This window comes from Schistocerca cancellata, chromosome 1 (assembly GCF_023864275.1).
Source record: "Schistocerca cancellata isolate TAMUIC-IGC-003103 chromosome 1, iqSchCanc2.1, whole genome shotgun sequence".
NCBI lineage: Eukaryota > Metazoa > Arthropoda > Insecta > Orthoptera > Acrididae > Schistocerca > Schistocerca cancellata.
Window position 1 is genome coordinate 1,021,313,056 of NC_064626.1, and position 17,149 is coordinate 1,021,330,204.

At 43.3% G+C, this 17,149-nt stretch overlaps 1 protein-coding gene across 1 annotated transcript in view; it reads left to right on the forward strand.

Moving 5' to 3' along the window:
* The first annotated feature begins 8,023 nt into the window (after positions 1 to 8,023).
* The window catches only part of LOC126122157 (uncharacterized), a 74,933-nt gene continuing 65,807 nt past the window's right edge, over positions 8,024 to 17,149 (forward strand). Inside the window, exons 1-2 of the mRNA XM_049915088.1 lie at positions 8,024 to 8,696; positions 9,626 to 9,921. Of these exons, the coding sequence (XP_049771045.1) occupies positions 8,514 to 8,696; positions 9,626 to 9,921 (479 nt within the window). The 5' untranslated portion in view covers positions 8,024 to 8,513. The remainder of the gene's footprint in view (positions 8,697 to 9,625; positions 9,922 to 17,149) is intronic.

Sequence of the window (17,149 nt, forward strand, 5' to 3'; positions counted from 1 at the left end):
TCGTTCTGCCAGCGGCCTTGTCCATGATTGTGGAGAAGCTTACAGAGTTCCAGGGCAATCTTTTGCTCTTGGAGAGGGAAACAGCCACTAAAAGGCCAAAGAATCAGGAATGATTAACGGCATGAGGATGCAGAATGAAATGGAAACCGCTGCATTATAGACACATTATGTGCTGTCGTGATGGTCTGTCCACTGGGAGCGGGGGGGGGGGGGGGGGGGGTGGAAGATTCCGGATTAGTCCATTATACGGATCCCTCGGATGGTAATGTCAACGTGGTAAGGACGCGAGAAAATGCAATGGTTCAGTCGAGATGTGGTGTGATCAGACGAATATAGGACAAAATCAACAACAGCATAAAATGATGTAAAGGGCTGGCTCTGAGCACCATGGGACCCAACAGCTGTGGTCATCAGTCCCCTAGAACTTAGAACAACTTAAACCTAACTAACCTAAGGACATCACACACATCCATGCCCGAGGCAGGATTCGAACCTGCGATCGTAGCAGTCGCACGGTTCCGGACTGCGCGCCTAGAACCGCGAGACCACCGCAGCCGGCTGATGTAAAGGGAATAGGATCAGTTATGAATAGGAAGCTAATCCAGATAGTGCCCTACTTCGAGCAGTTCATTAATAGGATTATTTTATCAGAATCCACATCAAACCAGCGCCAACAGCAACAGTTCAGGTATACATGACGGTGTCATAAGAAGAAGATGAAGAGATGGAGAAAGTATATGACGGTACTGAGCAGATAATTCAGCATGTAAAGTGAGGTGACAATCCGATAATTGGGAACCAGATGGTGGTGATGAGGGAAGGAATAGAAGCTAGCGTTAAGCGGGAATGTTGGTTCATTAGTAGGAATGAAAGAGGTGAAACATTGATTTAGTTCTGCAATAAATTTCACGTAGTAATAGTGAAACCCAATTAATGAATCTCAAGAGCAGCGGTATACTTGCAAACGGCCTGCAAACTAGAAAATTCCAAGTCGTGTTACATCAGGGTCAGACAGTTATTCCGAAATCAGAAATCGGATTATTGGGCGTACCCAGACACAGATAGGGTCTGGGGTCACACTTTAATAATGGTGATAATAGACTGGAGTTTAAGAGAATTGTCTCTAGACGAATCAAAGAGGCTGGCCGCTGTGGCCGAGCGGTTCTAGGCACTTCAGTCCGGAACCGCGCTGCTGCTAGGGTCGCAGGTTCGAATCCTGCCTCGGGCATGGATGTGTGTGATGTCCTTAGGTTAGTTAGGTTTAAGTAGTTTCTAAGTCTAGGGGACTGATGACCTCAGATGTTAAGTCCCATAGTGCCTAGAGCCTTTTGAACCATTTGAATCAAAGTGGAAAGAAGTGTGATACTGAAGTGCTGAGGAATGATGAGAGGCGGTTGAAGTTTTCTAGTTTTGTAGATGCTGCGTCTTTTCTTCAGCGTTTATCCCATTTGATACAGGTTAGGCTTTCTCGTGATGTAAAAAATTTGTTTTGTTATTTATCTTTGTATTTCGGTGGCCTTTTTTGACACCACAGTCGCCAAGGTAACCTAAGAGAGGCAAGTCGTGTCCACCAATTGTTCGTGAGTCCAGTAAAATTCAATTAGCATGTTATTGTATTTTGAATGTTTGCCTGTCGTATTCTTTTCTGCGTAGTATAGGGAAAAGCCCAGCTTTTGCCTGAACGAGTGTGGAAAACCGCATAAAAACCACACTCAAGTTAACCGGTATACCAATCCACAATCGATAATCCCCCGGGGAGATTTGATCTCGACCTGGCCCCATCTCCCTGTCTCCCAAATTACCGTTCTGTGCGTTGTACTATACGAACAGTGTGTAGATACTGCGATTATCATCAACGTCAGCAGCAGCAGCATTGTCTTCACGAATGAGGCCTTTTGATGTGCTGCCTCTCAATTGTTCACGTCATTTTTTTATGGGAAGTCCAACGTTTCTCTTTGATATTGGGTATGTAATGTAGGGGTCACCCACTGCCAGGCTGAAACCCCTACTGTTTTAAAAATACTAAAAATCAAATAATAACAGTCTCAGTCACATTTTCAGATTTTTATTCGTTAGCAACCTGTTTCGGCCTTTTCCTCAGACCACCTTCAGGCCTTTTCCCACCACTATGGCTGCTGGTGGCGGCAGACGGAACGAGATCCGTAGAAGTAAGCATGTCACTGCTTTGCTCCAATTACAGAATACTTTATAAAATTTTTAATTCCCTATTGTTTTGTCAAGATGAAGACGGAAGTATCTTGTGGGGTCGTTAGATGCAATAAAACAGCATTCTAGCTGATATTATTTGTTACTCAGGACACAAGTCGTTGCCGCTTTTTCTGCGAACGTTAGTGACGATCTAACCCGCTCAATCCAACAGTGGACTCAAGGTTGCCGGGTATGATACATCAGCGTGCAGTGGAAGCCGATGACACCCTGTTGCTGCAGTTTGCCTCCCGCCGGCGGTGTAGACGAGACACGTATGTAGTCCTGCTCGGAGAGGGTGGTGACCGCAACGTGATTCATACGTCGTTTTGGGCACTACTCAATCCCTCCCAGATCTCTGCCCGCGTTTTGAAATTAGGAGGACGCGATTCCGGATGCCTTGATGTCGGGCTGAGTGTTTCCCACAAGATCTTTCCCGCCAGACTCGGACAACGCTGGAGTTTCAGGGCAGCTCCTGCCACGGACTGGAGGCGTGTTGGTAGAGTGCTGGACTACTCATCAGTGCTGACTGTTGTGCCGACTTCAGTGCTGGATGCTGATCTTCTCGTAAGGTAGCAATACTAGAATAACTTCACACACAAGATGTTACCATACCATAACCAAAGAACACCACATCGATCTTATTCATCGAGCGCTCTAAGCTAGTGGGGCGGAGTATTTATGTCGTCGAGGAGAGGATCCGCTGTACGACATCATTCGTAATTATCGAATCGGTTCTACTCTTTGTCAAATCCCTACTCGGCGCCGGCCGGAGTGGACGAGCGGTTCTAGGCGCTACAGTCTGGAACCGCGCGACTGCTACGGTCGCAGGTTGGAATCCTGCCTCGGGCATGGATGTGTGTGATGTCCTTAGGTCAGTTACGTTTAATTAGTTCTAAGTTCTAAGGGACTGATGACCTCAGCAGTTAAGTCCCATAGTGCTCATAGCCATTTGAACCTACTCGGTGATATTGCGTCATACCTAGAGTCTTATGGAGTCATAGTTTTAATTTCATGATGCTACTATCTGCTGATGATCAGCTCATAATGTGTAAAGTTGGAGAAAAGGTTCGAATTGTAGAATGTAAGTTGAATCAAGTTGGCGGTAAATACGGAATGAGAATATCAACATATAAAACAAAAATTATGACATTCCGAGGGTTGAATACTGCGATAGTGAATACAAAAGGCAATTCAGTTGAAGGGGATTGGACATCTCTAAAATGGGCGATCACTGAAGTTAGGCAGACACATGCAGAAACAAGAAAGACAAGTGTAAAGAAACCTTGGGTAACAAAAGAAATACTTTGACTGACAATATAAGGAACTACTAAAATTTTTTTAGGGATAGACATGACTACAGCAATATGTCATTTATAAAAGAAGTAGATGGGAAATGTTGGGAACCCAAAGCAAAATGGTAACAGGAAATATGTGAAGTTATCGAAAAGGAAATGGTCGGCTGAGTGATTGATTCGGTGTACAGAAAAGTCGAAACGGCCTTCGGTGAAATTAAAAACACGGGTGTCAACATTAAGAGTGGTTAGGAATTCCACTGTTACACACAGAGCTGTTAAACACAGACGACTAGCCGATAGGTGGAAAGAGTACACTGAAGGCCTCTACGGGGGGGAGGACTTACAGAAGAAGTAATGGAAGTCGATGTGGAAGACATACGGGATCCAGTATCACAGATTATCACAGCTTCGGAAGGCCTGTGGTCGAATAAGACAGACTGAGTAGACAAATTTTCTTCGCTATTTATGAAACTGTTAGGGAATGTGGCAACCAAATAGCTACTGAAAACGGTGATTAGATCCTAGAAGACTCGAGACATACCATCAGACTTTGGGATTAATATAATCAACACTGTCACGAAGAGAGCAGGGGAAAATAAGTGTGACGACTACCGCTTTATCAATTCAACACCTCATGCCTCCAAGTTACTGTCAAAAATAACACACAGAAGAACAGAAAAACGGAAAATCGTGACTCTATTAGGTGACGATCATTTTTCCTTTCAGAGAGGTAAAGGAGGCAGATAGGTGGTTGTGTCGCTGCATTTGATACAGGAAACAAGACTTAAGAAGAATCAAGACACGTTCATATGATTTATCGGCCTAGAAAAGCACCTGACATACAACAATTCAAGATGTTCGAGATTATCGGGAATATAGGAATAAGATGTGGAGAGAGTCTGGTAACAGACACTACGAACAAGAACCAAGACGGTACAATAAGAACAGAAGATGAAGAACGGAGTACTTGGATTACAAAAAAAATTGTAAGATTAGGGGGGGGGGGGGAGTCTTTCACCTCCTCTCTTCATTCTATACGTTGAAGAAGTGATGACGGAAATTGAAGAAAAGAGATTTTTGAATATTTAACACCAAAACTGATTTTCAAATTTATTTAATGGCTGACTAGTTTCGAATTTTGCCCATTTTCACAAGCCACGTGTTTGTATCTAGGATATGGTTTGGATTCGACAGTTTTATTTATGTTATTACACTTAAATGTATCTCATGTTTTCATTATCGATCATGATTCCAACCACGTGACAACGATATTTTATACACATTGAAGAATTTTTTCTTACTGGATTACACTGAGTGTTACGCTGGATTATTCATCGTAAGTCTTACCTGTCAAAAAATTGTAATAATAAAAAATGTCTCTGGGATTATATCTACTAGGAGCAAAATACATTATCGTAATTCTATAATACGGACCGATTTAAAGGGAACGAGCGCGTAACAGTAGTCGTTTGAATAGCAGATGTCAGACTGAGATTTATTAAAAGAATTCTTACGAAGGGTAGTACAACTGCTATGACCGAGCGGTTCTAGGCGCTTCAGTTCGGAACCGCGCTGCTGCTACAGTCGCAGGTTCGAATCCTGCCTCAGGCATGGATGTGTGTGATGTCCTTAGGTTAGTTAGGTTTAAGTAGTTCTAAGTTGTAAGGGACTGATGACCTCAGATGTTAAGTCCCATAGTGCTTAGAGCCATTTGAGCCATTTGAAATAGTACAATTACAAAGGTACGTCGTTCGCCTAGTACCTGAATAGTCCTCGTCAGTCTGGGAGCCTTGCCAGAAGTAATTCATAGAGGAAATGAAAACTATCGGAAGGAGAACAGCGTGATTCGGTGCAGCAAACGCGAAAGCATCACGGATATGCTCATCCAACTGCACAGGAGTATTGTGCAGCAAGGGGCGGTTTATTTATTAGAAACCTCAAACAATATACTACATCCTTTATCAAATATTTCGCGAAATGAAACACCGAGGCCTAGCAATAATCTTTCTTCCTGTGAACCATTTAGGAACAGGAATGGGAGGAAATGACAGCGGTACACAAGATACTCTTCGACACACACCTTAAACTCGTTTGCGGAATATACGGAGTGTTCTGAAACTATTCGTTCAGGTTAATAAAGAAGGTAGCGAATATCAATACAAATGTGTTTCGATACGGAAAATGTGGTATCTGAAGCCGGCATGTAATGTTAGGGAACGTTTTGTTAATGGTGCTGACGTGAGCTGTCGTGACGATGTCACTGAATGGGAATGTGTACTGACATCAAACATCGACAGTTCGCATATTTGGGCACGTGTGAATCTACGAGGTGCTCGACTTCGTGCCAATCAACAGCGATTTGGTGTTAATGTGTGGGCTGGCATTCTCGGTGATAGTCTGACTGAACCATACGCTCTTCCATCCCACATCAACAGTCGGAAATATCGCATCGTCGTGAAACGTGTGTTTCCAGAACTGCTGGAGGATATACCTCTGAATGTTGGACAGGGATGTACTTCCAGTACGATGGGGCGCCAGTTCATTTCAGCATTGCTGGGAAGAAGCCTTTGAGGGCCACCTTCGAGAATCGATAGATCGCCCGAGGTGGTCCTGCAGCCGGGACATCCAGCTCACATGATCTCAGTTGTCTGGATTTCTTCCTCCGGTGGCATATGAAGTAGCTGGTATGTGAAGCCCTTGTGGAAACAGAAAAAAATTTATGAAAGGTGGGCTCCATGTGGTTCCCAAGTCATGCAGCGACCGTAAACCATAAAATTACAAAATATGCAGCAACCAGTCGCAAAGTCATGTTTTATTTACTTACTTTAGCAAATCTATTTCAACTGCTTAACAGCCATCATTGGTGCTTTCAACGAATATGTGCCCTGAGTAGTAATCAACTACTCAGGGCACGTATTGGTTGGAAGCGCCGATGTGGCTGTTAATCAGTTGAAATCGATATGCAAAAGTGAATAAATAAAACATCATTTGGCGACTGGTTGCTGCATATTTGGTAATTTTATGGAAAAAGATTTCTTCGCCAGAAATAGCTGTCGCTGCTGGTATCATTGCGGAGGAGCCACGAATCATCGAACGGAAACAACGGTCAATGGTCTGACGATGCACTGCGTACACACTCGTCAATAATCACACATTCGAGCAACTCCTGTGAATGGTACTGATGTAATTAGAATGCTGATCTACTTACTGTGTAAATCGTCTCTAGAATCACAAACTACCATCAGGTACCTTATGTACCATAACTACATATAACTGTTTTGATGTTCTCTACCTTCTGTATTAATTTGAATCATTAGTTTCAGAAGAACCTACAGATATAGAAGTAGATGTAGACTTTGTTGTCAAAGTAAAGTGTCTTCTTCTTTGCATTTTTCTGAAGTGGTTCTTCAAAAAGAAGAAATGTAGAAGAAATTAAATTTGTGAATGAAGAAATAAACATTTCCGACTGTGTTTCGTAAGACACCAAATGATAAGAATAAGTTCTGCAACAGTGTTTCGAGGTACTTAATTGCTTTCTCTCTACAATTTAGACGCAGACGTTATCTGACAGGCCTTAATAGGTTAGCGTCGTCCAGAGACGTTGCATATATTCATAGTCCTCCAGAACTGGCGCGCCTAACGTTCACCTCGACCGGCCAGATCATCGTAGATAGTTACACGGTTGTTTACTAAATGCAGGTCACGGCGTCTCAGTCTACTGCCGTGCTGCGAAAATTGCTGAGACTCTAATAACGCGGACGTCTACTGGGACGCGTGGCCGCGAAACCCCCGCCGACAGCTGCGTTATGCGGATGTCGAAAGTTAATTACTTCGTGAGGCGAGCAGTGTTCCACAAACCAGCGAGGGAGCCTCGCGCAGTGGGCTTTCGTAAATCCCTGAGCTGGCGAGCGCCCGGCAGTTCCCAGGCAACTACTTTGCCGACGCCGCCACAGACGCTCCGTCTAGCTGCGGGCACCACGTTGATAGCGAACTCGTCTACCGGGAGTGCATAAGCCTCAGCGTAAAAATAATTAAACGAAACACCGCCGAAGAACCACAATTTAGTCAACTTCAGCCTAACTTCCGGAAGCAAACAACTATTACACTTCTAATATGCCATCCATGAAGAAGAGATCAACCCACATCCATACACATGACACAATGACAGCCACGTCACAAACTTATATGTTTTGTATTATGTTTCAGCTTACTGTTATGATGTCAGGATCCTTTTACTATCATCTGATTAGGCTAATTTGCTTTATATTATAAAGTGGGGTTCCTCAAAAAAGTACCGTATTATGAAAAGGAAGGTACAGTAGAGCGTCGATTATCCGAGCGTCGGTCAACCGAACGATCGCTTAGGCCGGTATTACACTATCAAATTTCTTTGTCCAATATCTTTGTCCAATATCTTTGTCAAAGATTTTTGATAGTGTAATAGGGATCTTTGACAAATGTCGTCCAATATTTGATCAAATGTAGGACGAGGCCGTACATTTGATCAAAGAAATCGCTTGTCTTCTGTTCACTGCAATGCGACTTGTTACCACGCGGAGCGCCAGCATCGCTGGAGCGTTCTGTCATCTTTTGTGTTTATAAACATGGCTGCTAAATACAATTGGTGTGTGGCGTCTACCACAAAATTAATAGAGATGTATGAAGCGGATGAGGCACTTTATAATGTGAGGCACCCTGATTACAAAAATAGATTGAGAAGATTGGAGAGCTATAAAAATATAGCGGAGGTCATTAGCCGTGACATACGGCCTGGCTGTACGGTAGAAGATATTAAGAGGAAGATCAATGGCCTCCGTACTAGCTACGCGTGCGAGAAAGCAAAAGTACGTATTGACATATTCATTTATATTTATTTATGCAAGTAAAGTTTACATGTCATACAAATGATTAGCATTAGCATTAATTTGTTCACTGCAGTGACTTGAAGCATACAATAATGTTTACGTAACCTACAAGTAGTTTAAATTACTTTCATTATTAATATTGCAGATGCATAAAAGCAAAAGTGGAGCCAGTGCGCAGGCGGCGTACACACCACAAGTGTACTGGTTCCAGATGCTTAAATTCCTCGACCAGTCTACTGAGGCCGACGATAGTTTGTGCAACCTGGAGAGCCCTGAAAGTGAAACGGGAAGTGAACGTGCCACTCCGACATATGAGGAGATGAGTGCGGTATGTACATTTGTTTACATTTTACGTTACTAAATGTGATTATCTTGCCAGGGCACTTTCCCAGCGCCATTGTAAAATGTCTTAAAGTATTCCCTAACTGCTCTCCCGTGTACTGTACGTCCAGAAGCAGCTTGGCAAGCAATTGGTTCCATTTGCTGTAGGTCCTCAATGCTTTGTGTCTCAAGATAAGTGCAGTCTCCTACTACGGCAGACACTGTTTCCTGACGAGTGTACAAGTGTTTTCTTCTCTCAGTTAACAAGTTGTGCAATGTGCAGGCAGCCAGTGTTATTGTGGTAACTTTTTCAGGAGGCAGATTAATAGTAGTAAGAAAAATCCTGAAACGACTTGCAAGAATGCCAAAGCTGCTCTCCACTAATCTTCTCCCTCGTGACAGTCGGTAATTGAAAACCTTTTCTTCTTTTGTGATTCCTTTTAAGGGGTATGGCTTCATAATGTTATAACTCAGTGGAAAAGCGTCATCTGCCAGTACTACCATTGGAGTTGTAATGTTTGTGTTCCCAAGCTTCCTGCCATCAGGAATGTTGAGCATAGATCGGTCAATAAGACACTCGCGTAGTTTGCTTTTTGAAAACACTCCAGCATCACCAACACGCCCATTAGTTCCTACATCTACATACAAAAATTTGTAGGAAGCATCTACCATGGCAAATAAAATGATACTGTTGAAGGATTTATAATTGAAAAAGTGAGATCCACTAGCTTGTGGACATTTAATACGAATGTGCTTTCCGTCCATTGCTCCTATTGTATTATAACAGTTCCACTTCTTCTCGAAATCCTCTGCAATTTGCTCCCACTCTCCTCTGCTTGTGGGTACCTGTAAATAAATAAGATTTATGTATGTGCAAGGAAGTACGTAACAAGCAAAGAGGTACGTAACTAATAGCTTTTTTCTTTTATTTCATAGCATGCGGTACAAGAGCCTGTCGCATGTAGCGAGGCTCAGCCACAGCCCCTGCGTCAAGAGCGGCCTCCCACGAAAAGGAGGAGAGCCACGCCTGACGTGGCCACAAATGTAATGGTGGAGGCCACCAAGACACTTCAGGCTGTGGCTGATGCTGCCAGATCCATGCCTGTCCAAGAAGACCGCTACGGCACCCTTGGCGCCCACATCGCAGCAGAACTGCGTGAAATGGAGAAGGTGGGCGGCAGGGAATACACCACTGTCACTGCGCACAGTCTGCAGCGGACATTAATGGACAGGTGGGATTTGCTGCATGCGACAGCCCGGGCACAACAAGCACAACCGTCTACCTCAGGTTATATCCAGGCTGCCTTGCAGCAGGCTGGAATAGAGGATGAAGACTCGATGTTATAAATATAAATATATATGTGTGTATTATTTTTGTATCTCTCCAATCTTCTTAATCTATTTTTATAATCAGGGTGCCTCACATTGTAAAGTGTCTCATCCGCTTCATACATCTCTATTAATTTTGTGGTATCACACATCAATTGTATTTTGCCATGTAAATAAAGTTACATAAATAAAGTAACAACAATTTATCTTCATGAACATAAAGTGTATCGAACATTTATTTACCTTCAGACAATGGTCCTTTAGTGCTTTATAAATTGCTTCACAAGTTTCAGGTATTATTTTACTTAATGTGCATTGTGGAATTCGAGTGCTGTACTGTAAGCTAGAGTAACTTTCTCCTGTAGCAAGGAAAATCGTAGTGTTACAGTGAGCCTGTCTTCTGCAGATATAGCAGTTCTTAGGTGCGTATTGTGTTTTGAGATATGAGGAATCACTTCACTGAGAACATACTGAAATGTATGCTCATCCATTCGCAAAAAATTGATGTATGACTTTACGTCTTCCACTATTAGCTCACGTAACAAGTTTTGCTGAATGCTTTTTTCGTCTCGTCGTGAAACCCACGGCTTCACCCAGGTACGTTTCCTTTTTTTCACCCGCTTCTGTATCGCATGTGATTGTGCACTCACAGCAATTGTGGCACAAGCAGCAGCTGCTGCAGTTAATAACAACAATTTGTTTTTGTCAGCCATCTTGAACTTTGACGAAAACTTTGATGATAGTGTAATACCCCTTCTAGCGCTACGTCAAAGATCTTTGTCCAATATATTGGACGGAATATTGGATCACATCTTTGATCAAATATTGGACAAAGAAATTTGATAGTGTAATACCGGCCTTAACCGAACTGTGTATTCGCTCGCGCCTGTTACTCTCCCACCCTACCAACCATCGTCCCCCTCACTTCCAATCCAAGCTTCCCACAGTAGTCGCCGCACTGGGCCACCACTGGCGGAACATTGCTTCTAATGGGGCCTTCACAAGGCGCTGCTGACCGGCCAAGACGCCAGTCGCTGTGTTTCAACAATCAGCACACTTCTGTCGGCTTGGCACTGGCAGTAGAAGTAGCGGCAGTATCAAAGCTGTTCACAGCAACAGCTGCGCCAGCTTAAGAGTTGAGACGTGCCGCTCCGCACAGTTTGAAGGATTGCGCGCCCCTAAGAAGAGCTTCTCACGGTGCAAACAGTCACCTTCTGTTCTCTGTTACGACCACTTGTGTGCTGGTGCATGAAGAAGTGAACTTGACGATACAAAATGCTTAAACGTAAACGTGTTGTCCTTTCTATGAGGGACAAGTACGAGATTATTAAAAGGTTAGAAGAAGGTGAATATTCAACCACTTTATCCAATGAGTACAAGGTGGGGAAGTCGACAATTACGGATATAAAAAAAAAGACGAGCATAGCAAATTTTATAGCTATGCTTGATTCTACTGATGGATCAACAAGCTCGTAAGCGTGTAGGCTTGCTTAGACAGACCAAAATAAAGAATTTTTTTAAACGTTAATTTTGTATACTGTGTGTATTGTTCATGCAAAATGCGTATGTAATATGTATATATTTTTGTTTAATAATCTGTGCCACATACTATATATTCCTACTGAAGTTGCCTTTGTATGTTACTTTGTAATACTACATGAGATGCCTGTTTTTATGAATAAATTTACTGTACAGTACTTCTTTGTGGCAAATAAACAAGTACAGTTCGATTATCCGAACAAACCAGTTTTCCGAACACCCATCCCCCCCATTTACTTCGGATAATCGACGCTCTACTGTAATTTAATTTTCATTTTACTGTATTTTAATACGTTTTATTAGTAATTTAGCCTTTTCATGAAACGTGCATGACGAAAAATGAACATCAACAATGGAATACCAAGGATAACTGAATGTAGTCGAATCACATCAGGTAATCATGAGGGAATTCGATAAGGAAATGAGACAGTAGATGAGGTTTGCTGTTTGAGCAGTAAAATAACTGATAATGGCCGAAGTAGAGAGGATATAAAATGTGGACTGGGAATGGCTAGAAAGGCCTTTCTGAAGAAAGCAAATCTGTTAACATCGAATATAGAACCAAATGTTAGGAAGTCTTTCTTAAAAATACTTGTGTGGAGCATAGGCTTCAATCGATGTGAGACTTGGACGATAACCAGTTCAGGCAAGAAGAGAATAGAAGCTTTTGAAATGGGTTATTACAGAGGAACGCTAGAGATTAGACGGGTAGATCACGTAACTAATGAGGAGGCTCTGAATAGAATTTGGGAAAAAAGAAATTTATGGTGCAACCAGACTGGAAGAAGAGATTGGTTGATAGGGCACATTCTCAAACATCAAGTGATCAATAGTCCAGTACTGAAGGGAAGTGTAGGAGTAAAAATCCTGGGGCATGGATATGTGTGATGTCCTTAGGTTAGTTAGGTTTAAGTATTTCTAAGTTCTAGGGAACTGATGACCTCAGATGTTAAGTCCCATAGTGCTCAGAGCCATTTTTGAGTAAAAATCGCAGATGGCGACCAATCGTCGAACCAATCGAAAATGACTCACAGGAGGCCACGAAGCGGGGAGTTGAAAAAGCATAAACACTGTTTTCTGCTGCACGTCACGTTCAAACTTAGTTGAGCAGTTTTGAAAGGTCCCTAGAGTTTCAAATCTTTACGCAAGGGCAAATCGTCTTGGATGCACTGGACTCCAAACGGGTGTGATCACTTTCAATGATGATGCAGCCCCAAATTGTCCTTAGAGAGAGGTTGAGACGTTCGAGAATGTCAGCAGCGTCAAAAGTTGCCAAGAACGTCGTCCTGTTGCTCATCTGCTCACCGCAGCGAGAACCGTTGTTTTCGACCTCGTGATGTGCGGGAAGCAACAATCCAAACAAGGGATGGTAACACTGACGCCGTTTATGTCACCTGTTGAGGCCTTCTCGTGTTGATTCTGAGAGGAGGTGTTCCTGAAATATTTTACTCCGCCTCCCATAAAAAGAACCGATTTTTACGCTGGGTGTCACCGTTGAGACAGCCATTCCAGAGGCATCTAAAGGAGAGGAGGTATGATAAGCTTCCAATCAAGCGATACGATGACGGTGGCGCTAGGCAGAACTCTGGGGAAATCTGGTGACAATGTGACTTCATTTACCCACTTGACACGTCACACGTACTTCTGAGCTCTCGTCTTTTTTTCGCAAGTGTCGATACCTTGCTGTTTGAAGGGTCGTCGAGTCCGACTATGACGTCACAGAGTGCCATGCTTTTGTACCATTATAGAGGCAGGTTGGAGGCACAATCGAGACAAATTGCAAACTCTGTTGTAATGGAAGATAGCTCCGTGGTTTCAAACTAACGCTCCTTTAGTTCTGTTGCGCAGTTTATACCCGCACACCTATTACTACATTGCAGACGAATCCAGAATTTACTCGTATTTCGCGCGCCATCCGTTGCGGACAGATCTCGAAATGACTCGTGTTTCCTACACGCTGCCTGTAGATGCCATCTGATGTGACATATTTTAATTACCAGTCACCAATATACACTATGTGATCAAAAGGATCCGGACACCCCAAAAACATACGATTTTCATATTACGTGCGTTGTGCTGCCACGTACTCCATATCAGCGACCTCAGTAGTCATTAGACATTGTGAGAGAGTAGAATGGGACGCTCCGCGGAACTCACGGACTTCGAACATGGTCAGGTGATTGGGTGTCAGTTGTGTCATACGTCTGTACGCGAGATTTCCACACTCCTAAACATCCCTAGATCCACTGATCCCAATGTGATAGTGAAGGGGAAGCGTGAAGGTACACGTACAGCACAAAAGCGTAAAGGTCGACCTCGTCTGACAGAGACCGCCGACAGTTGAAGAGGATCGTAATGTGGAATAGGTAGACATCTATCCAGAACATCACATAGTAATTCCCAACTGCCTTAGGATCCACTGCAAGTACTGTAACAGTTAGGCGGGAGGTGAGAAAACTTGGATTTCATGGTCGAGCGGCTGCTCATAAGCTGCATATCACGCCGGTAAATGCCAAACGACGACTCGATTGGTGTAAGGAATGTAAACACTGGACGACTGAACAGTGGAAAAACGTTATGTGGAGTGACGAATCACGGTTCAGAATGTGGCGATACGATGGCAGGTTGTGGGTATGGCGAATGCCCGGTGAACGTTATCTGCCCGCGTTTGTAGTGCCAACAGTAAAATTCGGAAGCGGTGGTATTATGGTGTGATCGTGTTTTTCATGGAGGGGGCTTACACCCCTTGCTGTTTTGCGTGGCACTATCACATCATAGGCCGACAATGATGTTTTAAGCAACTTCTTGCTTCCCACTATTGAAGAGTAATTCGGGGATGGCGATTGCATCTTTCAACACGATCGAGCACCTGTTCATAATGCACGGCATGTGGCGGCGTCGTTACAAGACAATAACATCCTTGTACTGGACTGGCCTGCATAGACTCCTGACCTGAATCATATAGAACACCTTTGGACCTTTGGGATGTTTGGCAGCGCCGACTTCGTGCCAGACCTCACGGACCGACATCGGTACCTCTCCTCAGTGGGGCACTCCGTGAAGAATGGGCTGCCTTTCCCCAAGAAACATTCCAGCACCTGATTGAACGTATGTCTGCGAGAGTGGAAACTGTCATCAAGGCTAAGGGTGGGCCAGCACCATATTGAAGTCCAGCATTACCGATGGCACGCGCCAGGAACTTGTAAGTCATTTTCAGCCAGGTGTCCGGATACTTTTGATCACATATTGTATCAGACTTAAATGCCTTCATGCACTTTTGGCTATTTATCGTCTTGATTTTATTTTGATATTACGAGTTCTGCCTACTTTTAAAGATGGCCCTATGGAGAAAACGGAAGGAAATGTACGATTCTCAGATACTTTCATATGTTTGTGATGTTGATTGTTCAGATTTTCCTAATGAGAATGAAGATCCGGATGGCTGTGAATAAATTTTTTTGAAGTTCTGAGGACGATTTAGGGATAGTGACATCATTAGACTCGTAGCGGACCGTAAGGTGGCAGTGTTTTCAAATGACTCTTACAACAACGATGAAGGTGATTTTGTTCATGTGGATTAGTTGTTGTGTCATAATGTTAACCCTTTCGAGAGAGCTAAGCCACTGCACGAATGAGACTCAGCCGCCGTTTCGAATGTATTAATAAAGTGAATTATTTGCGTAAGAAGATCCGCCAACACAGCTGCCAGCCACTTAGTACTCCGGTAAGTTCCAGAGCTACAATATGTCTACTGCAGGGCTGTCTAAAGCGGCGCACCCTGGCGGTATGGTTCCATGATATAATTCCCTGACGCCTTTCATTTCTATGCCGACTGCACACAATATTAAAAGAAATTTCAGAACGCAACTGTTTTTTGTGTATTCAAAGCTGTACTCATTACTACCCTAAACAAATGTTAGACCTCAATTGTGGGGAACTGGATACAGAGTCATTTTAATCTCAACAAAGCTTTGCCGCAAACAATAAGTTGACTCTTTTTGAACATTGTTGTTTGTAGCGATAGCTTGTTCGCAATGTTTTTGGCGCTATCCAGTATAACTTGAGAACTTTTGAGTGTAGGCTCAGTTACATCTCCTTTGTGCGATCGATTATTCTTAATACAATATGGTTAAAAGACAAAAAACTGACAGATTTTAACAGAGATTGGTACGGTCAGCATTGTTTTGTCCAATTCAGAGAAACACCACTGTATTTGCTGTGTATCATCAGGGTTTGTGATCCCAAGGAAAATGATGTAGAACGTCATTTTTTGACGAATCACCCAACCTTTAACAACTTTTAACAGTGAATTTTCTTGTAACTATTAATAACCGAAGCATAAAGCTACAGGCTTAAAATCTGCATTAACATTACAGTAAATCGTGTTTACAAAGCTATCTCATAAAAATATTAAGGTGACAGTGACCTGTTACAAAGTGTATTATGTTTCAGTGGAAAGGAAACAACCTTTCCGTGATGGGGAGGTAGTTAAGGAACCAATGACAAGTGCCGCGGAATCTTCAAATGGGACAAACAGGTTTCGTGAGGTGATCACATTCATGGCCAGCGACAACGATATATGGTTCGCAAAGAATGTGTTAACTAAAACGTTTTGTTGTTATTTAATGTATTTTTTACCAATGTACGTTTGGAACACAGCATTGTGTGGTAGTGGAACATGGACAGCGGGAACCGGAACAGAAGAGAACCGAAACATTTGAGATGTGGTGATACAGACGAATGCTGAAAATTAAATGGACTGCTAAGGTAAGGAATGAAGTAGTTCTCCACATAATCGGCAGAAAGAGATATTTGGAAAATACTGACATGAAGAAGGGATATGATGATAGGACATCTACACTACTGGCCATTAAAATTGCTACACCACGAAAATGACGAGCTACAGACGGGAAATTTTACCGAGAGGAAGAAGATGCTGTGATATGCAAATGATTAGCTTTTCAGAGCATTCACACAAGGTTGGCGCCCGTGGCGACACCTACAACTTGCTGACATGAGGAAAGTTTCCAACCGATTTCTCTTACACAAACAGCAGTTGACCGGCGTTGCCTGGTGAAACGTTGTTGTGATGCCTCGTGTAAGGAGGATTGCGTACCATCACGTTTCCGACTTTGATAAAGGTCGGATTGCAGCCTATTGCGATTGCGGTTTATCGTATCGTGACATTGTTGCTCGCGTTGGTCGAGATCCAATGACTGTTAGCAGAATATGGAATCGGTGGGTTCAGGAGGGTAATACGGAACACCGTGCTGGATCCCAACGGCCTCGTATCACTAGCAGTCGCGATGACAGGCATCTTATCCGTATGGATGTAACGGATCGTGCAGCCGCGTCTCGATCCCTGAGTCAACTGATGAGGACGTTTGCACGAACAGTTCGACGACGTTTGCGGCAGCATGGACTATCAGCTCGGAGACCATGGCTGCGGTTACCCTTGGCGCTGCATCACCGACAGGAGCGCCTGCGATGGTGTACTCAACGACGAACCTGGGTGCACCAATGGCAAAACGTCATTTCCGGATGAATCCTGGTTCTGTTTACAGCACCATGGTGGTCACATCCGTGTTTGGT